Source organism: Nomascus leucogenys, chromosome 17, assembly GCF_006542625.1.
Source record: "Nomascus leucogenys isolate Asia chromosome 17, Asia_NLE_v1, whole genome shotgun sequence".
Lineage (NCBI taxonomy): Eukaryota > Metazoa > Chordata > Mammalia > Primates > Hylobatidae > Nomascus > Nomascus leucogenys.
Window position 1 is genome coordinate 40,404,604 of NC_044397.1, and position 24,943 is coordinate 40,429,546.

Below are 24,943 nucleotides of genomic sequence, written 5' to 3' on the forward strand. Positions count from 1 at the left end.
GCCACTGCACTCCAGCCTGGGCAACAGAGACACTGCATCAAAAAAAACAAACAAAACAAAACAAAACAAAACCCCGAAGCCAGGGCTAGGAGGCGTGAGGTTTATGGGTGGAGGGGGACATGATTCTTTGGAGGAAGGATTTCTTTTTTCTTGTTTGAGACATGGTCTCTCTTTGTCACCCAGGCTGGAATGCAGTGGCATGGTCATAGCTCACTGCAGCCTCAAACTCCTGGGCTCAAGCCATCCTCCTACCTCTGGAGGCATGAAGTACCCTATTCAACTAATTAAAAAAAATTTTTTTTCAGAGACAGGGTCTTGTTCTGTTACCCAGGCTGGCAGGCAGTGGCACGATTTTGAGGCTGGCGGGGTTCCGGATCATCTTGTCCAGGGCGCTGACCACCTGGGGGAAGCGGGGCCGGGCATTCCGGTCTTTCTGCCAACAGACCAGCATGAGCTGGTGGAGGAAGGTGGGACAGTCTGGGGGCGGGGGCAGCCGGTAGTCCTGTTCAATGGCATTGATCACCTGGAAAGAGGGGAAGAAGCTCTGGGTGAGGCTGTCTAGGAAAAGCAAAGACGCTAACAGGCCCAGGAAATGGTGACTTGGAAGATGGTAGGATAGGAGGCACAGCCCCCCAAAAAATAACAGATCCAGGAATCCTCCTAGCCGGAGTTGAAGCTCTCTGTGGCTGGAGGCCCCAGCAGCTCTTAGCTATGATACAGACATGTTACCTCCCAACCCTGCCCTCCATCTCTGTATCCTTCTGCGACCCAAATATGCTGTATCCAACTCTTGTATGTATGTATGTATGTATGTATGTATGTATGTATGTATGTATGTCTGTATGTATTTATTAAGATAGAGTCTTGCTCAGTTGCCTAGGCTGGAATGCAATGGCGTGATCTCAGCTCACTGCAACCTCTGTTCCTGGGTTCAAGCGATTATCCTGTCTCAGCCTCCTGAGTAGCTGGGATTACAGGCACCCGCCATCATGCTCGGCTAATTTTTTGTATTTTTTTAGGGATGGGGTTTCACCATGTTGGCCAGGCTGGTCTTGAACTCCTCACCTCAGGTGATCTGCCCACCTTGGCCTCCCAAAGTGCTAGGATTACAGGCATGAGACATAGCGCCCGGTCCCCAACTCTTTTTAAAAATTTTTTGTAGAGGTAGGATCCGGCTATGTTGCCCAGGCTGGTCTTGAGATCCTGAATTCAAGTGATCCTCCCTCCTCAACCTCCCACAGTGCTGGGATTACAGGCGTGAGCCACCAGGCCTGGCCCTGTATCTCAACTCTTTGATACAAAGATCAATTCTCCTTTTTGTCATCTCCATGGTCTCAAGAACCCAGCAGTGATGACTCTCTGGGAACCCACCCTTCACCCCAAATCCCCGGTGAGAGAACACCCGAGGAAAGCCTGGTATGACCACGGGACACTTACGTCCTGATTGCTCACGTCCCAGTACGGCCTCTCCCCAAATGACATCACCTCCCACATTACAATCCCATAACTCCAGGCATCACTGGCGGAAGTGAACTTCCGGAAGGCAATGGCCTCCGGGGCGGTCCATCGGATGGGAATCTTTCCTCCCTGCAGGAGGAGGAGAAAAGGTGAGCTGGGGGACTCACTGAAGGACTCACCAGATCCAGCACACTGCCCCCCAGTCCCCCACCTGCCTCTGCTTTTTTCCCCTAGCTCAGGCCCCAAGCCTCCTACTCGCCAATTCTGTTTGCCCAGGTTGGAGTGCAGTGGTGTGATCTTGGCTCACTGAAACTCTGCCTCCCAGGTTCAACTGGTTCTCCCACCTCAGCCTCTCGAGTAGCTCGGATTACAGGCATGTACCACCACCCTCAGCTAATTTTGTATTTTTAGTAGCGACAGGGTTTCCCATGTTGGCCAGGCTGGTCTTGAACTCCTGACCTCAGACGATCCTCCTGCCTCAGCCTCCCAAAGTGCTGGATTTACAGGCGTGAGCCACCACACCTGGCCACTGTTCTTTCTTTTGAGACAGGGTCTTGCTCTGTCACCCAGGCCGCAGTACAGTGGCATATTCATAGCTCACTGCAGCCTCCAACTCCTGGGCTTAAGCAATCCTCCTGCCTCAACCTCCCAAGTAGCTGGGACTACATGCATGCCACTGTGCCTGGCTAATCTTTTAATTTTTTTGTAGAGATGGGGTCTTGCTATGTTGCCCAGGTTATCCAACTGTTATTTTCCTAGACATCTGGAAGTCAGCTTCCTGGAGCTGACTGTCCCCCCACCCACAGCCTGCTCCTGTATCCTCTCCCTGGAGCAGGGCTGCCAAACCCTCAGCCTCCCGCCTTTCCAACCTGCCCTCCCGACCCAGCCCTAAGAAGGTCACACCCCTGGTCCCCAGCATTACCAGGGATCTCGTGTAGGTGGGATCGGAAGAGTTCTCCTCCAGAAAACGGGAAAGGCCAAAGTCAGACACTTTGCAGACGAGGTTGCTGTTGACTAGGATGTTGCGAGCAGCCAGGTCTTGGTGGACGTAGCTCATCTCGGCAAGGTACCGCATGCCCGAGGCGATGCCCCACAGCATGCCCACAAGCTGGATGACCCTGAACTGTCCTTCATTTAGCTGGAGAGCAGATGGGGTGGGGGCTTGGTGAGGACAGCCCACCCACCATTCCCCCTCCCATCCACATCTTTTTTTTTAGAGACAGGGTCTTGTTCTGTCGCCCAGGCTGTAGTGTAGTGGTGCCATCATAGCTCACTGCAGCCTCAACCTCTGGGGCTCAGGCGAGCCTCCCGAGTAGCTGGAACAATAGGCATGTGCCACTATGCCTGGATAATTTTTTAATTTTTAGTAGAGATAGGTTCCCATTATGTTGCCCACTCCTGGCCTGAAGCGATCCTTCTGCCTGGGTCTCCCAAAGCACTGGGATTACAGGTGTTGAGTCACTGCACCCAGCCTCCCGTCCACTTCCTAAACTGTATCTGTCACTTCCAGACCCACCTCGCAACTCACCTGTAGGGCAAGCCCCCCAACTCCCTCAGGTGAGCCTTCCTCCTTTCTCTTTTCCCAAGTTTTCTCAGCTCTTGCTACAGTATCACAACACATTGCTTACAATGGTTCCTGTTTCAATGGTAAGCATTCAGTCTCTCCCAATCAGATTATAATTTGAAAAATTATTTCAACTTTCCCTTCCATTTAACCTGGTACACTGCTTTATACCCAGGAAATACTCAACAAATGCTTTTCTGTTTTTAGTTTTTTAGAGACAAGGTCTCTTTCTTCCCCCCAGGTTGGAGTGCAGTGGCACGATCATGGTTCACCGCAGCCTTAAACTCCTAGGCTCAAACGATCCTTCTGCCTCAGCCTCCTTAGTAGCTGGGACTACAGGTGCACACCACTGCACCTGGCTAATTAAAACAAAGGGTTTTTTTGGTAGAGATGGGGTCTGTGTTTCCCAGGCTTGTCTCCAACTCCTGGCCTCAAGCGATCTTCCCACCTTGGCCTCCCAAGGTGCTGGGATTACAGGCATGAGTCACCTGAGTGACCTGTCTACAGGTGGAGATACACTGGTGCTGATCCAACCACAAAATTGCTCAGCCCTCTTGGACTACCTGTGTGTGGATTTGCAAGAGAACAGTGAAGAACTGCAGTATGACCAATGATCAGTGCCAAAACCAAGGTCTGAAGCCCAACCTTGACCTTTAAAGAGTTCGTTCTCACCAGGGAAACCAACAAGTCACAGGCAGTAAACAAATCCCATCTTCTGAGTTCAGCTAAGATTTGGGAGACCGTCTGCAGCCCTATAGAACCAGGGACATAGAGTCCAAAAACTGAATTTTGAATCCATTCTCCAGATCTGCACCTGCCCTACTCCCCGCTCAGTTCGTGGCAACACCACCACTTGCCAGATGGTCAGGGAATAGACCTCAGAGTTTCCTGTGACCCCCTTTTCTCCCTCATCAGTCACTTCCAATCCATCAGCAAGTTCTGGTGGTGATGCTTCCAAGACATGTCCCAAATCCAAACCCTTCCCTTCACCCCACGGCCTGGATGCTGGCAACAGGCTTCTGCTGCAGGCCTCTCCCAGCTCCTGCTCTTGCTCCCCAGCACCCAGCAAAGAGGTCTTTTTATTTATTTATTTATTTTGAGATGGAGTCTCGCTCTACTGCCCAGGCTGGAGTAAAGTGGCATTATCTCGGCTCACTGCAACCTCCGCCTCCTGAGTTGAAGGAATTCTCCTGTCTTAGTCTCCTGAGTAGCTGGGATTACAGGGGCGCACCACCATGCCTGGCTAATTTTTGTATTTTTAGTAGAGACAGGGTTTCACCACGTTGGCCAGGCTGGTCTTGAACTCCTGACCTCGTGATCCACCTGCCTCGGCCTCCCAAAGTGCTGGGATTACAGGCGTGAGCCACCGTGCCCAGCCGGGATCCTCTTAAACTACTCTCCTGCCAAAGCCCTCCAGCGGGTTCCCGTCACACTGCCCAATGCAGAGTCTACCATCTCTCCTCTGTTCACCAGGTTCACCTGTGCTGGCCTTCCCATCTCTCTCTCTTTTTAAGAGATGGGATCGCCCAGGCTGGAATGCAGTAGTGCAATGACGACTCACTACAGCCTCGATCTCCCAGGCTCGAGTGATCCTCCCGCCTCAGCCTCCCAAGTAGCTGGGACTACAGATACGCGCCATCAGGCTCTGTACATTTTTGTATTTTTTGTAGAGACGGGGTTTCACCATGTTGCCCAGGGTGATCTCTAACTCCTGGCCTCGAGTGATCCACCAGCCTCGGCTTCCCCAAGTGCTGGGATTACAGGTGTGTGCCACTGCGCCTTTAAGACCCTTTCTGTCTCTTCGACCAGGCACGGTGGTTCACGCGTTTAATCCCAGCACTTTGGGAGGCCAACGAGGGTGAATGGCTTGAGGTCAGGGGTTTCGGATCAGCCTGGCCCACATGGCGAAGCCCTGTCTCTACTAAAAATACAAAAATTAGCCAGGCATGGTGGCTCATGCCTGTAATCCCAGCACTTTGGGAGGCCGAGGTGGTCGGCAGATCACGAGGTCAGAAGTTCGAGACCATCCTGGCCAATATGGTGAAACCCTGTCTCTACTAAAAATACAAAAAATTAGCTGGACATGGTGGCACTCGCCTGTAGTCCCAGCTAGTCAGGAGGCTGAGGCAGAAGAATCTCTAGAACCCAGGAGGCGGAGGTTGCAGTGAGCCGAGATCATGCCATTGCACTCCAGCATGGGCGACAGCAGGACTCCATCTCAAAAAACAAACAAACAAAACCAAAAAAACCCCACATCAGATAGAGCTTCTCTTACAGGAAATACAGAGAGACAAACTAAATGATCCCACAAGAAGAATTTCATAAATCTAGAAAACAAGACATTCGGCGGACAAGGGACCCAACCCTTCGGTGTGTCAGTATCATCATAAGGAACTGCTCAAGACTTAGAAAGGCTCGAAAATATAATAATCAGCAGGCGTGGTGGCTCATGCCTGTAATCGCAGCACTTTGGGAGGTTAAGGAGGGAGGATCGCTTGAGTCCAGGAGCTTGAGACCAGCCTGGGCAACATGGCGAGACCCCATCTCCGCAAAAAATTTAAAAATTAGCCATGCACCTGTAGTTCCAGCTACCCAGGAGGCTGAGGCAGGAGGATCACCCGAGCTAAGGAGTTTGGACGCTGCAGTGAGCTGTGATTGCATCACTGCACTCTAAACTGGGCGACAGGGCGAGACTTTGTTTCTAAAATAAATAAACAAATAAAATATATATAATAACCAGGCACAAAGCCCGGTCCTGAACTGGATCCTGGTTGGAATAAAGCAGCAGTGAAGGACATTTTTGGAACAACTAGAGAAATGTGAAAATCAACTGGGTATTCAATGATGCTAGGGAATCGCTATAATTCTGTTCAATGCAATGTTAGTTTGCTACATAGGAAAATGTTTTGATTTTTTTAAAAAGATGCCTAGGCCAGGCATGGTGGCTCATGTCTGTAATCCCAGCACTTTGAGGGGCCGAGATAGGTGGATCACTTGAGCCCAGGAGTTCAAGACCACCCTGGGCAACATGATGAAACCCCGTCTCTACTAAAAATACAAACATCAACCGGGTATGGTGGCGCATGCCTGTAATTCCAAGCTACTTGGGAGGCTGAGGCAGGAGAATCACTTGAACCCAGGAGGTGGATGTTGCGGTGAGCCAAGAACGCACCACTGCACTCCAGTCTGGGTGACAGACGGAGATTCCGTCTCAAGAAAAAAAAAAAAAAAAGCCTAATAAAGTTAAAAAAAAAAAAAAAGTCAGTAAAATCTGGTAAAGTGACCAAATCAAGTAAGCAGTTCCCTTTCCTCTCTAGCCAGTTGCATGAAGGACCCTGTTTGCTTTTTTTCACATTTGAAATGATTTGTGTACTTTTTTAAAAAGCCCATCTATTTACTTGCTAATTTTCAGTCCCCCTGCCCCATTAGACCGTCTGCTCCCCAGGAGCAGAAATCCAGTTTGCCGTGTGCGTAGCTTTATTCCCGGGAACTGGGAGGTTGACCAGTGCATAGAAAGCACTCAGTAAATTTTTGTCAAAAGAAGGAATGACAAGCCAGGCACAGTGGCTCATGCCTGTAATCCCAGTGCTGTGGGAGGCTGAGGGGGGAGGCTCGCTTGAGGCCAGGAGTTTCAGACCAGCCTGGGCAACCTATCGAGATCCTGTCTCTACAAAAAAATTTTAAAGTTTGCTGAGCATGGTGGTACATGAGTGTAGTTCTAGCTACTCAGGAGACTGAGGCGGGAGGATCACTTGAGTCCAGGAGGTCAACGCTGCAGTGAGCTATGAATGCACCACTGCACTCTAGCCTGGATGACAGAGTGAGACCCTGTCTTAAAAAAAAAAAAAATTGGCCGGGCGTGGTGGCTCACGCCTGTAATCCCAGCACTTTGGGAGGCCGAGGTGGGCGGATCATCCGAGGTCGGGAGTTCGAGACCAGCCTGACAAACATGGAAAAACCCCGTCTCTACTAAAAATACAAAATTAGCCAGGTGTGGTGGCACATGCCTATAATCCCAGCTACTGGGGAGGCTGAGGCAGGAGAATCACTTGAACCTGGGAGGCAGAGGTTGCAGTGAGCCGAGATCGTGCCATTGCACTCCAGCCTGGGCAACAAGAGTAAAACCCCATCTCGAAAAAAAAAAAAAATTAAATTAAATTAAAATAAAAAAAAGAAGGAATGACAACCTTCAGCTGTATGGGGCAGTGGGAAAGGAAGGTCCCAGGAGCCCAGCCTTTCCCAGAGGGAAAATTAAAGGCAGAGGGCTGGCCGGGCGTGGTGCCTCACACCTGTAATACTAGCACTTTGGGAGGCTGAGATCACTTGAGGTCAGGAGTTTGATACCAGCCTGGCCTACATGGTGAAATCCTGTGTCTACTATAAATACAAAAATTAGTCGGCATGGTGGTGCACGCCTATAGTACCAGTTACTTGGGAGACTGAGGCAGGAGAATCGCTTGGACCCTGGAGATGGAGACGGCAATGAGCCAAGATCGCGCCACCGCACTCCAGCCTGGGCGACAGAGCGAGGCTCCGTCTTAAAAAAAAAAAAAAAAAAAGGCAGAGCATCAGGGCTTAGCCCAAGAGGAAAAGGCTGGAGGAGGTGACCTGGGACCCACTGTCTGTCCTGGCTTCTTAACCCAAGTGGCCTCTGGGTGTAAGTGGGAACTCCGGGTGGCCGCAGAAGCCAGGGAGGGTGCTCACGCGCAGGAAGGAGTCCAGGGCGCCGTTCTCCATGAACTCCATGAGAATCATGACGGGCATGCTGTTGGTGACCACACCCTCCAGGCAGATGATATTGGGGTGTTCAAACTGGCCCATGATGGAGGCCTTGCTCAGGAACTCGCGCTGCTGCGGCTCCATGTAGCCACCCTTCAGGGTCTTGATTGCCACACAGCTCTCCTTCTTCCCCGGGGCCTTGAGCCGCCCCCGGCACACCTCGCCAAACTCACCTTCAAATAAGGACGCGGAGGTCATCAGCTCTCCCACCCCGGTATGGCCCTGCCCACCCCCGCTTTGTTCCCAGGTGCCTGGGAAGCCTTCCGCTCTCACCTGCACCAATCACCCCTTCAGTCTTGACGAGGAGACATTGATCTCTTTTGCAAATTCTCTCACAGCCTCATTAGGGTCTTCATAAGTGAAGGGGTCGATGTAGACCTTAGTATCTGAGAAATCAGGCAGGGTCCTGTCAGCCAGGAATTAACTCCCACTGGACTCGGAGGCTCGGCTCATAGCTCTTGGCCCCAAGCCCCTATCTCCGTGGTTTTTTTTTTTTTTTTCCTGAGATGGAGTCTCGCTCTGTCACCCAGGCCTGGAGTGCAGTAATGCGATCTTGGCTCACTGAAATCTCCGCCTCCCAGGTTAAAGTGATTCTCCTGCCTCAGCCGCCTGAGTAGCTGGGATTACAGCTGTCCACCACCATGCCTGGCTAACTGTTGTATTTTTTATAGAGATGGAGTTTCAACATGTTGGCCAGGCTGGTCTCAAACTCCTGACCTCAAGTGATCTGCCCACCTCTGCCTCCCAAAGTGCTGGGATTATAGATAGGAGCCACCGCACCCGGCCCCAAGCCCCTATTTCCATCAAATTAGGGCAACCCACGGTGCCCGATGAGATACTGTCCATGTTTGTCTGAATATTCTGTTTCTCTCCCGTTGCTCTGCTTCCTGTAGCCAATGGGAAAGGAGCAAAAGGTAAACGGAGTCACACATCTTTATGAAGCACACAGCAAAAGGAGGAGCAGGGATTGGAGGAGATTTCAAGTAAAAAGAGGCTGGGGGTACCCAGAAAGGCTTGCCCTGTAGCACCCAGGCAGTTGGCCATCAACTCAGGGCTTCCAGGGGCCTCCGGGTGTCAGAGCCCTTACCTGAGGCAGAGAACGCGACCACAATGACCACCAGGACCAGGACCGCACCCACGACTGCCGTGCCCGCAAGCAGGGCCAGCTGCTCCCACCAGCCTTCGCTCTCTGCGGAGGAAAAGGCTGCTGATCAGGAGAAACTGATGGACCTGCAGGAGGCCCCAGCCCCGGCTTTGAGCAATGAACTGTGATCTCCTGAGAACAGGTCCCCAGTACAGGGGACAGGTGGAGGGAGAGGACACAAGCAGGCAGGGTCAGGGAACAAACAGTGGGTTTCACACTGTCCCCCAGGGGCCAGCAGGCTCCTCTGAAGTCACTCAGGGCAAGGGAGGAAGTTTCGCAATCTTTTTACTGCCAAAGTATTTTTTTGTTTGTTTTTTTGAGACACAGTCTCACTCTGTCGCCCAGGCTGGAGTGCGGTGGCGCAATCTCGGCTCACTGCAATCTCTGCCTCCCGGGTTCTGCAATTCTCCTGCCTCAGCCTCCTGAGTAGCTGGGATTACAGGTGTGTACCACCATGCTCGGCTAATTTATGTATTTTTAGTAGAGATGGGGTTTCACCATGTTGGCCAGGCTGGTCTCAAACCAGCCTGGGCATAAGCCAGCATGCCCAGCTGCCAGAGTGGTTTTGATTTGGTTCTAGCATAAATACCAGAGTCCACAAAAAAATCTCCATTCAATGAAACGTTCTAAAGGTGAAACATTTTTAGGTTTTTATCCAAAAAGTGGAAACAATTGAAATGTTCACCAAAAGATACAATAATAAAATCAGCTATTTCCATACAACTGATTATTACGTCTCCATAAAAAGAAATGAAATATTGGCCAGGAGCAGTGGCTCACCCCTGTAATCCCAGCACTTTAAGATGCTGAGGCGGGAGGATTGTTTGAGGCCAGGTGTCCAAGACCAGCCTGGGAAACATAGCAAGACCCCATCTCTACCAAAAAATAATAATAATTAGCTGGGCATGGTGGTGAGCACATGTGGTCCCAGCTACTCAGGAGGCTGAGGTGGGAGGATCACTTGAGCCCAGGAGTTTGAGGCTGCAATGCACTATGATCATACCATTACATTCCAGCCTGGATGACAGAGCAAAATCGTGTGTTAAAAACAAAAACAAAAAACAGGCCAGGTTCAGTGGCTCATGCCTGTAATCACAGCACTTTGGGAGGCTGAGGTGGGTGGATTGCCTGAGCTCAGGAGTTCAAGACCAGCCTGGGAAACATACTGAAACCCCGTCTTTAAAAAAATACCAAAAAAAATTAGCTGGGCATGGTGACTCATGCCTGCAGTCCCAGCTACTTGGGAGGCTGAGGTGGGAGGATCACTTGAGCCTGGAAGGTTGAGGCTGCAGTGAGCTGTAACTGAACCACTGCACTCCAGCCTGGGTGACAGAGCGAGACCTGTCTCTGAAACAAACAAAAAACAAACCACAACCGAAAAAACCCACGGATATATACTACAACATGCATAAACCTTGAAAACATTCTGCTCGGTGAACAGTCACAAAAAACCACACTGGAAGATTTCAAGACAGAAAGTGGATTAGTGCTTGCCAGGGGCTAAGGCAATAGAAAGATCTGGGTGGGGGGTGATGGCTAAGGGCTATAGGGTCTCTTTTGAGGGTGCTGAAAATGTCCCAAAATTACTTGTGGTGCTGGCTGCACAATTCTGTGAATGTATCAAAAGTCATCGATTGTACACTTCGAACAGGCAAATTGTATGGCAGGGGAACTGTATTTCAGTAAAGCTATTACAGAAAATTACAAGGTTTAGAAAGCCACTGGTCCAAGGCCGGGTGCGGCAGCTCATGCCTATAATCCCAGCACTTTGGGAGGCCGATGCAGGAGGATTGCTTGAGGCCAGGAATTTGAGACCAGCCTGGGCAACATAGGGAAACTGTCTCAACAAAACATAAAAAAAAATTTAGTTGAGCATGGTGGCACATGCCTGTAGCCCCAGCTACTTGGGAGGCTGAGGTGGAAGGATTGGTTGAGCTCGGGAATTGCAGGCTGCAGTGAGCTATGATGGTGCCACCGCACTCTAGCCTGGGTGATAAAAAGATCCTATCTCTTAAAAAAAAGAAAAAAAAGTTAGGCTGGGTGTGGTGGCTCACGCCAGTAGTCCCAGCACTTTGGGAGGCCGAGGTGGGTGGATCAGGAGGTCAGGAGATGGAGACCAGGAGGTCAGCTTGCAGTGAGCCGAGAACGCGCCACCGCACTCCAGCCTGGGCGACAGAGCGAGACTCCGTCTCAAAAAAAAAAAAAATATATTAAAAAAGAAAGCCACTGGCCTAGCATATTAAAAATAACCTGTTACCTCCAATCCTCAAAGCCCTGCAGGAAGCTTGATGATATTCCCATTTTGTTGGATGGGGAATGGGGAGCTCAGGGGTCAGGTTGTCGCTAAACGTCAAGCCTGCAGTGAGCTTTTTTATTTGACACAGAGCCTTGCTCTGTTGCCCAGGCTGGAGTGCAGTGGCACAATCTCAGCTCACTGCAACCTCCACCTCCCAGGTTCAAGCAATTCTCCTGCCTCGGCCTCCCGAGTAGCTGGGATTACAGGTGTGCACCACCACGCTCAGCTAACTTCTGTATTTTTAGTAGAGATGCGGTTTCACCATGCTGGCCAGACTGGTCTCGAACTCCTGACCTCAAGTGATCCTCCAGCTTCAGCCTCCCAAAGTGCTGGGATTACAGGGTGAGCCACTGTGCCTGGCTGTGCAATGAGCTTTGATCGTGCAACTGCACTCCAGCCTGGGGGTACAGAGTGAAGCAGGCCAGACTTCACACTCAGCTGTTGGTTTTGGTTTCCACATCCTACGTTCTCTCCTCTCTAGGGCATGCCATGTGATCCACAGGAAGAAGGACAACATGAAGACAGGAATTTGGCCGGGTGCAGGGGCTCACGCCTGTAATCTCAACACTTTGGGAGGCCGAGGCGGGCGAATCACAAGGTCAGGAGTTCAAGACCAGCCTGGCGAATATGGTGAAACCCCGTCTCTACTAAAAATACAAAAAATCGGCCAGGTGTGGTGGCAGGCGCCTGTAATCCCAGCTACTCGGGCGGCTGAGGCAGGAGAATTGCTTGAACCCAGGAGATGGAGGTTGCAGTGAGCTGAGATGGCGCCACTGTACTCCAGCCAGAGGGACAGAGTAAGACTCCGTCTCACAAAAAAAGAAAAAAAAAGAAAAGAAGATGGGACTTTGGGGACCTGGGGTCTTTCCAGGAACTTTGGGGGTCTTTCCAACCCCAACCCCCACCCTCACCCCCTTCCCCAGGCTCACCATCCAGTTGGGTCTAGCTGTGATGTTCCTGGCCGAAGGGCCCGTAGCCAGCCTCAGAGCGCGCCCGTACCTGCACGCTGCTGGGACCCTCGGCGCCCTGTCCAGGAGAGGTATGGGGGTGGCCGTCACCTGGGGCCCCAAGTTCCTGCTGCTCTTTCTGCGTCCTCCCCTCGCCCTCCACTCCCATAACTAGCCTGCCTCGCAACTGGTGAGGCCTTTGGGAGAACTTAACGTATGCAAGCCGTGTGCTGTATTCATATCATTCCTTTTTTTTAAGACAAGGTCTCACTCTCTCAGGCTGGAATGCAATGGTGCAAACACGACTCACTGCAGCCTCGACCTCAAGTCGAGAATCACTTGGGTTCAAGTGATTCTCCTGTCTCAGCCTCCTGAATACCTGGGATTACAGGGGCTCACCAATACGCCCAGCTGATTTTGGTATTTGTAGTAGAGACGGGGATTTCACCATCTTGGCCAGGCTGGTCTCGAACTCTTCACCCCAGGTGTTCTACCCACTTCGGCCTCCCAAAGTGCTGGGATTATAGGCATGAGCCACTGTGCCCAGTCTAATTTTTTTCATTTTTAAGTTTTTTTGTTTTGTGTTTTTTTTTTTTTTTTGAGACGGAGTCTCGTTGTTTCGCCCAGGCCGGACTGCAGTGGCGCTATCTCAGCTCACTGCAAGCTCCGCCTCCCGGGTTCACGCCATTCTCCTGCCTCAGCCTCCCGAATAGCTGGGACTACAGGCGCCCGTCACTGCGCCCGACTAATTTTTTGTATTTTTAGTAGAGACAGGGTTTCACTGTGTTAGCCAGCATGGTCTCGATCTCCTGACCTTGTGATCCGCCCGCCTCAGCCTCCCAAAGTTCTGGGATTACAGGCATGAGCCACCGCGCCCGGCTCATTTTAAGTTTTTTATAGAGATGAAGTTTCACCATGTTGCCCAGGCTGGTCTCAAACTCCTAGTCTCAAGCATTCTGCTCGCCTTGGCCTCCCAAAGTGCTGGGTATTACAGGCGTGAGCCACCACACCCAACCTGAGCCACTGTGTCCAGCCACTGGTAACTATTACAGTAACTATTTTACAGATGAAGGGTCTGAGGCTCAGACAGGCCAAAAGGCTTACCCAAGGCTACCCAGGGAATTCATGGCAGAGCTGGAATTCAAATGCCCGCCAGGTGCCTGCAACTCAGGTGTCCCAGCCAGGAGAGCACAACCCATTGCCCACCCACCCCAGGGCTGGGGGATGGCCTCACCTTCTCATGGTATTTGACCTCGTAGTCCAGCACAGCCCCACTGGGTGCCCAGGGAACAGCCCAGGCCAGGCTCAAGCTGCTGGGTGAGGACCACATCACCCGGATGTTGGACACTTCGGGAGGTACTGTGAGAGGCAGAGACATGGGGTACGCTTGTGCATGGTAGGTCCGTCCCTTAACTTAAAAAAAATTTTTTTTTTCGAGACAGAGTCTTGCTCTGTCACCCAGGCTGGAGTGCAGTGGCGCAGTCTCGGCTTACTGCAACCTCTGCCTCCCGGGTTCAAGCAATTCTTCTGGTTCAGCTTCCCAAGTGGATAACAGGTGCCCACCACCATGCCTGGCTAATTTTTTTATTTTTAGTAGAGATGGGGTTTCACCACATGTTGGCCACGCTAGTCTTAAACTTCAGCCTGGCCATGTCCCTTATCTTTTCCAACACTTCCTCTGCTGGCTACACTTGTCTGTTTCCCCCTGGCTGTTTCGAGAATTCCTTCTGATTCTCTCTGCCCCCCATCCCACTGGGAGCCTTCCTGTACGTAACTCTCCAGCCCACCTTTACAAGCTCCTCACCCTCTCTTTCTTATTCATTTATTTTGAGAGAGGATCTCCCTCTGCTCTGTCACCCAGGCTGGAGTGCAGCGGTGCGATCATAGCTCACTGCAGCCTCCAACTCCTGGGCTCATGCGATCCTCCTGCCTCAGCCGCTTGAGTAGCTGGGACCACAGGCACACACTGCCTCGCCCGGCTAACATTTTTATTTTTTGTAGAGACAAGATCTTCCTATGTTACCCAGGCTGGTCTTGAACTCCAGGGCTCAAGTGATCTGCCTGTCTCAGCCTCTGAAAGTGCCAGGATTACAGGACGGAGCCACTGCGCCCAGCCATTGCCCTCTTTCTGCCTCTTGCCCCCAAAGCCTTGGCCCCTCACACTTTCTGGGGACCCAACTTCACAGCCCCTGCCTCTCCCCTTCAGGCCCTCAGTGACGTCTCTCCCGCCAGACCACCAGCCGCCCCAGCCCCCAAGTCTCACCCTCTCGGTCGGTGGTGACATTGACAGGCTCAAATGGGACGGGCCCCGTGGCTAAGGAGGATACCCCGTTCAATGCAGTGACCTCAAAGGTATAGGTGAAGTCAGGACGTAGCCCTTGAACCACCACCCAGGGCTCCACCAGGTACTGGGGGCCGAGGTCAAAGGTCAGGTCTCCCCCGCAGGGCACGTAGGAGTCTCCGGGTCGGCACTCCCGGCAACGGAGGGCGTAGGTAAGGTCCTCTCGGCCACCGGACTCCAGGGGGGCACTCCATTCCAGGTGCAGGGAGGAGCCGTTCAGGCGGGAAACCACGCTCCGCGGAGCCGAAAGAGGGGCTGCAGAAGACCAGGGAGTCAGGCAGAGGCTGACCTGCTCTGCGGCGGTGGGGAGAAAGCAGTGGAGGAACCACCAGCCACGCTGAATTCTTGCCTTGGAGACAGCGGGCTCCACCTGTTCCCCTGGGCTAGGGACCAGCATGCCAGGGACAAAGGGACGAAGCCCAGGGAGGATGGGGGCCATGTCAGGGTCCACCTCAGGGGTCTGTGACCCCTCCCCAATGAACTGCACCTGGGTGCTCGTCACTTACTGGTGCAGGGTGCACGCCGGGGGTCTGTGTGTGCCCGGAAGTACCCGATGCGGCCCTGGCAGATGGATGATCCGATGGTGTCAGAATGGCTATTGGCTGGGCATGGCTGGCAGGACCCTTCTCCTGACAGGGGCTTGAAGGTGCCCTGGGCACAGGCTGAGACAGAAAGCATTCATCAAAAGCATGCACAGAAACATCCATCTGGTCGGTGGGCTCGGTGGCTCATGCCTCGAATCCCAGCACATTGGGAGGCTGAGGCTGGAGGATCGCTTGAGCCAAGGGGTTCAAGACCAGCCTGGGCAACATACTGACATCCCATCTCCAAGAAAAGAAAAAAATTCCAGCTGCTTTTAAGGCTGATGAAGTGCTAAGGTCAGAAAATGGACAAAAGATCTCAAAACCTCTCCTCTTAAGAGGAGAAAGGAGACTCTCTCCAGAGAAGGGGTCCTAACCCGTTTTGACCCTGATCTCGGCAGTCTGGTGAAGCCCACAGAAAGACCTCTACTCCAAATTATGATTTTAAATGCACACCACGAAATACATAGGAATACCAGAGAAACCAATTAAGGTGAAATGCAATGAAACATGAGGAAAAATGTTTGGGCTACAGCAACATTTGTGTTTCCTTATTAAGATATAGCAGCAAGTCTCCTAACCTCTCTAATACTGAAGTCATCATGAACAAAAACAATGTTTTGGCACTTGGAATGGCCTGTAAATACCTGTGATTTTTTTTTTTTTTTCCTAAGAAGGAGGCCAAGGCGGGCAGATCACTTGAGGTCAGGAGTTCAAGACCAGCCTGGCCAACATGCTGGAAACCCATCTCTACGAAAAATACAAAAGTAGTCGGGTGTGGTGATGCATGCCTGTAATCCCAGCTACTACTTGGGAGGCTGAGGCAGGAGAATCGCCTGAACCCGGGAGGCGGAGGTTTTGGTGAGCTGAGATCCCGCCACTGCACTCCAGCCTGGGCAAAAAGAGCAAAACTCCTTCTTGTCGGAGTGCACTCCCAGGTTGGAGTGCAGTAGCGGGATCTCGGCTCACCGCGACCTCCGCTTCCCAGGTTCAAGCGATTCTCCTGCCTCAGCCTCCCAAGTAGCTGGGATTACAGGCATGCGCCACCATGTCTGGCTAATTTTGTATTTTTAGTAGAGACAGGGTTTCTCCCTGTTGGTCAGGCAGGTCGCCCAGATAATTATTTAAAAAATTTTTTGTAGGCCGGGCGTGGTGGCTCACACCTGTAATCCCAGCACTTTGGGAGGCCGAGGCGGGCGGATCATGAGGTTAGGAGATCAAGACCACCCTGGCTAATATGGTGAAACCCCATCTCTACTAAAAATACAATAATTAGCCGGGTGTGGTGGCGGGCGCCTGTAGTCCCAGCTACTCGGGAGGCTGAGGCAGGAAAATGCAATTAACTTGGGAGGCGGAGCTTGCAGTGAGCTGAGATCAGGCCACTGCACTCCAGCCTGGGTGACAGAGCAAGACTCCGTCTCAAAAAAAAAAAAAAATTTTTTTTTTGTAGAGACGGAGTCTTGCTCTGTCACCCAGGCTGATCTTGAGCTCCTGGGCTCAAGTAATCCTCCCACCTTGACATCTCAAACTGCTGGCACTACAGGCATGAACCACTGTGCCAGGCAATACCTGTGATTTCCATGGGGCGCAAGTCTCAGGTCCTGCTACAACCGCAGGTGGAATTTCAAGTGGAAATTAATGAATTTCAGGTGAAAATAAAGTATTCTTTTTCCAGCCGGGTGTGGTGATGCACGCCTGTAATCCCAGCACTTTGGGAGGCTGAGGCGGGCAAATTACTTGAGGTCAGGAGTTCGAGACCAGCCTGGCCAGCAGAGCGAAACCCCATCTCTACTAAAAATACAAAAATTAGCCAACTGTGGTGGTGCATGCCTGTAGTCCCAGCTACTCTGGAGGCTGAGGCATGAGAACTGCTTGATTCCAGGAAGTGGAGGTTGCAGTGAGCCACGGTCACGCCACTGCACGCTAGCCTGGGTGACAGAGCAAGACTCTGTCTCAAAAAAAAGAAAGTCATTTTTTTTCCTCCATCAAAGCTCACAGATTCTCGCCGGGCACAGTGGCTCACACCTGTAATCCCAGCACTTTGGGAGGCCGAGGTAGGTGGATCACGAGGTCAGGAGATCGAGACCACGGTGAAACCCTCTCTCTACTAAAAATACAAAAAAATTAGCCAGGCGCAATGGTGGGCGCCTGTAGTCCCAGCTACTCGGGAGGCTGGGGCAGGAGAATGGTGTGAACCCGGGAGGCGGAGCTTGCGGTGAGCCGAGATCACGCCACTACACTCCAACCTGGGCGATGGAGTGAGACTCCATCTCAAAAAAAAAAAAAAAAAAAAAAGAAGAACAGAATGTTCTAGGCATTTAAAAAATATATTTTATTTTATTATGTATACATTTATTTTTGAGATGGAGTCTGGCTCTCTTGCTCAGGTTGGAGTGCAGTGGCGAGATGTCAGCTCACTGCAACCTCTGCTTCCTGGGCTCAAACCACCCTCCCACTTCAGCCACCTGAGTAGCTGGGACTACAGGTGCTTGCCACCATGCCCAGCCAGTTTTTGTATTTTATTTTATTTTATTTTTTTGAGACAGAGTCTTGCTCTCTCACCTAGGCTGGAGTACAGTGGTGCGATCTCGGCTCACTGCAAGCTCCGCCTCCCTGGTTCACGCCATTCTCCTGCTTCAGCCTCTCCAAGTAGCTGGGACTACAGGCGCCCGCCACCACGCCCGGCTCATTTTTTTGTATTTTTAGTAGAGACGGGGTTTCACCGTCGTCTCGATCTCCTGACCTCGTGATCTGCCCACCTCGGCCTCCCAAAGTGCTGGGATTACAAGCGTGAGCCACCGCACCTGGCTAGTTTTTGTATTTTTTGTAGAGATGAGGTTTCACCGTGTTGCCTAGGCTGGTCTCCCACTCCTGGGCTCAAGTGATTTGCCTTGGCTTCCCCAAATGCTGGGATTACCGGCGTACCCACCATACCAGGCCTCTGGGCAGATTTTTATGTTTTTATTTTTAATTTAATTTTTAATTTCATTTTTTTGGTATCTAAAATACCAAAATACCACTCTGTCACCCAGGCTGGAGTGCAGTGGCACGATCTTGGCTCACTGCAACCTCCGCCTCTTTGGTTCAAGCAATTCTCCTGCCTCAGCCTCCCGACTACAGATACATGCCGCTGTACCTGGATAATTTTGTATTTTTAGGAGAGATAGAGTTTCACCACGCTGGCCAGGCTGGTCTCAAACTCTTGACCTCAAGTAATCTGCCTGCCTCGGCCTCCCAAAGTGCAGGGTTTACAGGCGTGAGCCACTGTGCCCGGCCTAGGATTTCTTTGTCTTATTCCAGTAAGTGTTAGTTCAAGCTCTCCTCTCCCCACAGTTGTTTCTTATCGAGGCCCTCAGCAATCTTCTAAAAACCATATTATAGATCTAAAATTGGTTTTCATTTCTGGAATTCAGAAAGGTCTGGAGTCTGGGTGAGGTGACTCACTCTGGTAATCCCAGCAATTTGGGAGGCTGAGGCAGGAGGAGGGCTGGAAGTCAGGTGTTCAAGACCAGCCTGGGCAACATAGCAAGATCCTTGTCTCTACATCTCTACAAACAAAAAATTAGCTGGGTGTGATGGCATTCACATGTAGTTTCAGCTACTCAGGACCCTGAGGCAGGAGGATTGTTTGAGCCCAGGAGTTCAAGGATGAAGTGAGCTATGATTGCACCACTGCACTCCAGGCTGGGTGACAGAGTGAGACTGTGTCTCTTAAAAAAAGAGGAGGCATGGGTGGGCACAGTGCTCACGCCTATAATCCCAGCACTTTGGGAGGCCGAGGTGGGTGGATCACTTGAGCTCAGGAGTTTGAGACCACCCTGGCCAACATGGTGAAACCTCGTCTCTACTAAAAATGCAAAAATTAGAGGGGAGTGGTGGCACAAGTCTGTAATCCCAGCTACTCGGGAGGCTGAGGCAGGAGAATCGCTTGAACCTGGGAGGAGGAGGTTGCAGTGAACTAAGATTGTGCCATTGCACTCTGCACTCCAGCCAGGGTGGCAGAGTGAGACTCCATCTCAAAAAAGAAGGAGAGATTAAGACATTCAGATAGGGACACCAGGACTGTGTGTGCACAGAGGAAAGACCATGTGAGAACCCAGCAAGAAGGCGGCCATCTGCAAGCCAAGGAGAGAGGCTTCAGGAGAAACCACCCCTGCCAACATCTTGATCTTGGACTTCCAGCCTCCAGAGCTATGAGAAAATAAATTTCTGTTATTTAAGCCACCTGGTCTGTGGTATTTTGTTATAGCAGCCTGAGCAAACTAATAAAGCATCTCAAAGATGCCTCTAACCCAACTCCATTCCCACCCTAAGAAAGAAACTGTGGAGAACCTGCAAGTTCAAAGGTACAATTTCAAGGTCAGTAGAGTAATTCTGTCCTTTTAAATAGACCAGACCCATGAATGTAAATTCCATTGGTCCCCTTTGATGAGACATTCTTTGTGCATAGCCTGCTCTACTGCCTGAGGCTGGTCTGACTTTCTGTCCAAACTCCATTGCTTACTTGGCGGCCTTTGGTTCAACATTTCTTTTTTTTAGAGGCAGGGTCTCACTCGGTTGCCCAGGCTGGAATGCAGTGGTGTGACCATAGCTCACTGCAGCCTTCAGCTCCTGGGCTCAACCAATCCTGTCATTTCAGCCTCCTGAGTAGCTAGGACTACAGGTGCACATTACCTTGCCTGACTCATTTTGAAATTTTATTTTAATTTTATTTAATTAATTACTTTTTTTTTTTGAGATGGGGTCTTGTTCTGTTGTCCAGGCTCGAGTGCAGTGGTATGATGTCAGCTCACTGCAGCCTCAAACTCCTGGGCTTAAGGGATCCTCCCGCTTCCGCCTTCAGAGTAGCTGGGACTACAGGAGCGAGCCACCATGCCTGGCTAACTTTTTCATTTTTTGTAAAGACAGAGTCTTGCTATGTTGCCTAGGCTGGTCTCAAACTCCTGGCTTCTAGTGATGCTCCCACCTTGGCCTCACAAAGCAGTGAGATTACAGGCATGCACCACTGTGTTTGGCCAGTTTTCAATTATAACTTGTGTTGTTATAAGCCACTAAATTTGTAGTAATTTTTTTTTTTTTTCCAGACAGTTTCACTCTGTCACCCAGGCTGGAGTGCAGTGGCCCAGTCTCAGCTCACTGCCACCTCTGCCTCCTGGGTTCAAGCAATTCTCCTGCCTCAGCTTCCCGAGTGGCTGGGATTACAGGCATGTGCCACCACATTCGGCTAATTTTTGTATTTTTAGTAGAGATGGGGTTTCACCATGTTGGCCAGGATTTTCTTGAACTCCTGACCTCCGGTAATCCTCCCACTTCGGCCTCCCAAAGTGTTGGGATTATAGGTGTGAGCCACCGCACCCAGCTGTAATTTGTGGTTATTTTTTATAGCAGCCATGGGGAACTCATACAGATAGTAAACCAACCAGAGACCCTCCCAGCCCAGTACTCAGCCTTGAATGTGGGGCTGGACTCCACGTGCATTCGCCCATTCCGAGTTGACTAAGCTCACTTGGGCCTGGAGAGAATGTTATTCCAGCTGGCCAGCTTCCAGCCCCTCCCAGGAAGCCTGAGTCTCAGACCCAAAGAAAAACAGAAAAAGCCGACGACCCTCCCTGCCTCCCTCGTCCCTTCTTCCCCCTCCATGGGGCTGGCTGAATGGGAATCTCATGAACTCCGCAGCCCTCGGCAGGCTTCAGCCCCGTGGGACTCTTCTTTGTGGTCAGAGAGTCATCCATTTGCCTTCTGTCGCGGCACAGCCAGCAGGCCTGCCCTGTCCTCCTTCTAATTAGGTCTGCAGACCCCAGAGCCTGCCACTCACCTCCTACTATCCCGGCAGCATGCAGCCATCTTCCCAACAGAGGCACCGATGATGAGCACCTGGGTCAAAGACCTTGACCCTGCCATAGCTTTCTCTAGACCATGGCAGCGTGGAGGCTGCTCCAGTGTCTGGGCCCGAAAGCTGGGTTTCCCTATCGGCCCTTCTCCCAGCCTCTCTCCTCATTAAAACAGCCATCCTTCATGGCATCATGCATCCAGACTCGCCGTGCATTGATCAGCTCTATTAACCTACTTTTCATTCCAAAGCCACACAGCCATTCCCACCGTTCTGTCCTGTGTAAATCCTCACCCAAAGCACACTGCATGCCCTTTGTCTTCCGGCTATTTTTTGTTGGTTTGTTTGGTTTTCTACTCTTTTTCCCTAACAGTTTTTCCTCTCTCCAAGGCACATGATCCCACAACTCATGTGATTTTAAAATTCTCTCGGGGGCCGGACATGGTGGCTCACATCTGTAATCCTTGTACTTTGGGAGGGCGAGGTGGGCGGATTGCTTGAGATCAGGGGTTCAGACCAGCCTGGCCACATAGTGAAACCTCATCTCTGCAAAATACAAAAATTAGCGGGGGGTGGTGGCACAGGTCTGTAATCCCAGCTACTCAGGAGGCCTGAGGCAGGAGAATCGCTTGAACCTGGGAGGTGGAGGGTGCAGTGAGCTGGGATTGTGCCACTGCAGTCTAGCCTGGGTGACAGCAAGACTCCATCTCAAAAAAAAAAAAAAAATTCTCTTTGGAAGAGTGAAATTCTGTCATTTGCAGGAACACGGGTGAGCTTGGAGACCATTATGTTAAGTGAAGTAAGTCAGGCACAGCAAGACAAATGGGCCAGGTGAGGTGGCTCGTGCCTGTAATCCCAGCACTTTGTGGAGGTGGGGGGATTGCTTGAACCCAGGAGTTCGACACCAGCTTTGGTAACAGAGCGAAACCCCATGCCTACGCAAAATAAAAATAACAAATTAGCTAGGTGTGATGCTGTGCACCTACAGTTCTAGTTACCAGGAAGGCTGAGGCAGGAGGATCGCTTGAGCCCAGAAGGTCGAGGCTGCAGTGAGCTGTGATTGCATCACTGCACTCCAGCCTGCGTGACAGAATGAGACCCTGTCTCAATGAAACAAAAAAAGAAGAGAAATGCCACATGATTGTGTCAACATGTTGTAGCTGAAAAAGTTAATCTCAGAGAGGAGAGGCCAGGTATGGTGGCACACGCGTGTAATCTCAGCACTTTGGGAGGCCAAGGCAGGCAGATCACCTGAGTTCAGGAGTTCTAGACCAGCCTGGCCAACAGGGTGAAACCCTGTCTCTACCAAAAATACAAAAATTAGCTGGGAGTGGAGGCACGTGCCTGTAATCTCATCTACTCAGGAGGCTGAGGCAGGAGAATTGCTTGAACCCGGGAGGCAGAGATTGCAGTGAGCCGAGATCGTGCCACTGCACTCCAGCCTGGGCGATAGAGGGAGACTCTTTCTCAAAAACAAAACAAAACAATTTATTTTCTATATTCAAATAGGTAAAAGAGCAGATTTTGAACGTTCCCAACACAAAGAAATGATAACTGAGGAAATGAATCTGCTAATCACCCTGACGTGATCATTACACATTGTATACATATATTGAAATATCACCCTGTACCCCGTAAATTATTACGATTATTATATAAACGTACAATTATTATACAAAATTAAAAATAATAAAAGCAAGAAATAGTTCTTTTTGGCATTTTAAATGGGAATTCCCCCTCTTTTGCTTGTGAATTTGAGAGGCAGTGTTCGAATCACAGCTTGTGTGTGACCTCAACGAATGTTGTTATCTGGGGCTGCTCAAACAAACCATCCCACAATTAGTAGCATTAAATGGATTGCCCCAAACTTAGTGCCCGTTGTGATTTCTTTGGACCAGCAATTCTGGAAGTACTTGGCTGTGCAATTCTGGCTGGAGGCAGGTGGAGGGGTGGAGGGAGTAAGGAGGTAGGCGGGGGTGAGAATGGGGCACTGAAGGATGGGGTAGTGGAATGCTGGCTGGGGATGCGTCTTCATGTCATTTCAGGGCACATCCTAGGGTTAGCTTGGGCTTCCTTGCAGCATGGTGGCCTCAGGGTAGTGAGTCCATTTACACAACAGCACAGGGCCACCACGTACATGCTTTAGACGGTAAATTGGAGGCTGAAAAACATCATAACATCACTTTTGCCTTACTCAATGACTATCCTGTTACTAAGGTTGGGCTAAAATTAAACGGGGGGTCATAGGCCCCCACCTCTGTTATTTTCAGACACAGTCTCCCTCTGTTGCCCAGGCTGGAGTGCAGGGGTGTGATCATAGCTAACTGCAGCCTTGACCTCCGAGGCTCAAGCAATCCTCCTGCTTCAGCCTCCCAAGTAGCTGGGACATGGGCATGCACCATCACACCTGGATAATTAAAAACATTTTTTTTTTTATGAGACGGAGTCTCGCTCTGTTATCCCAGCTGGAGTGGAGTGACGTGATCTTGGCTCACTGCAACCTCTGCCTCCTGGGTTCAAGCAATTCTCCTGCCTCAGCCTCCTGAGTAGCTGGGATTACAGGTGCCCAACACCACACTTGGCTAATTTTTTGTATTTTAGTAGAGACAGGATCTCACCATGTTGCCCAGGCTGGTCTCAAACTCCTCAGCTCAGGCAACCCGCCTGCCTTGGCTTCCCAAAGTGCTAGGATTACAGGCATGAGCGACCCTGCCCAGCCTAAAAACTTTTTTTTTAAGGGATGGGATCTTGCTAGGCTGCCCAGGCTGGTCTTGAACTCCTGGGCTCAAGCAATCCTCCAACCTTGGCCTCTCAAAGTTCTAGGATTACAGGCGTGAGCCACCATGCCTGGCTGACCCTCACCTATTTTTTTGTTGTTCTTTGAGACAGGGTCTATCTCCATCTCCTCGGCTGGAGTGCAGTGGCTTGATCATGGCTCACTCCAGCCTCAACCTCCTGGGCTCAAGCAATGCTTACCAGTTCAGCCTCCCGAGTGGCTAAGACTACAGGTGTGCACCACCACACCCTGCTAATTTTTGTATTTTTTGTAGAGATGAGGTCTTGCTATGTTGCCCAGGCTAGTTTCAAACTCCTGGCCTCAGCCAATCCTCCCATCTTGGCCACCCAAAGTGCTGCGATTACAGGCGTGAGCCACCACCTCTGGCCAGCTCCCACCTGTTGTTGATCAAAGGAGCGTCAAAGAATTTGCAGCCTCCAGAAGGAGGTCATTTCCTGCCTCTGAGTCTCAGCTTCCACATCTATGAAATAAAGTTAATGATCCTTCACTCCAGCGTTGTCGTGAAGGCTAAATTAAGTTGTATTTGGAAAAATATCTGGGACACAGTAGGTGTGTTTCTCATACCTAGAGTCAGAATGTTTAGCAGGTTAGTAGATGCCTCCAGAGCATGAAGGGCTCTTCCTGACCCTAAGTGTGAGGAATGCTTTGGGTTAAAAGATTGTACTTTTCTGGGTTCAGGGGAAAGGTGGAGGGCTCAATGAGGTGGCTCACACCAGCAATTCCAATGCTTTGGGAGGCCAAGGTGGGAGGATCACTTGAGCCCAGGAATTTGAGAGCAGCTTAAACAACATAGTAAGACCTTCTTTCTACACACACACACACACACACACACAAACACATGCCAGGCGTGGTGGCATGTGCCTGTAGTTCCAGCTACTTGGGAGCCTGAGGTGGGTAGATTGCTTGAGGGAAGGACTTTGAGACAAGCCTGGTCAACATAGTGATACCCCATCACCCCCCAAAATAATTTTTCTTTGTTTTAAGGCAGAGCCTCTCTCTATTGCCCAGGCTGGAGTGCAGTGGTGTGATCTCACCTCCTTGCAACCTCTGCCTCCCGGGTTCAAGCGATTCTTGTGTCTCAGCCTCCTGAGTAGCTGGGATTACAGGTGTGCACCACCACGCCTGGCTAATTTTTGTATTTTTAGCGGAGATGGGGTTTTGCCATGTTGGTCAGGCTGGTCTTGAACTCCTGGCCTCAACTGATCC

At 50.9% G+C, this 24,943-nt stretch overlaps 1 protein-coding gene across 1 annotated transcript; it reads right to left on the bottom strand.

The window, feature by feature from the left end:
* Positions 1-28: 28 nt before the first annotated feature.
* Positions 29-15,267, bottom strand: LOC100582943 (ephrin type-B receptor 4-like). The gene is given in 13 exon segments (XM_030795636.1): positions 29-523; positions 1,438-1,587; positions 2,381-2,596; positions 7,727-7,974; positions 8,075-8,104; positions 8,107-8,187; positions 8,624-8,688; positions 8,889-8,904; positions 8,907-8,990; positions 12,171-12,267; positions 13,423-13,547; positions 14,452-14,784; positions 15,036-15,267. Coding segments are annotated over 13 exon segments (1,839 nt in total). The 5' UTR covers positions 15,208-15,267; the 3' UTR covers positions 29-301.
* Between the last annotated feature and the right edge of the window lie 9,676 nt (positions 15,268-24,943).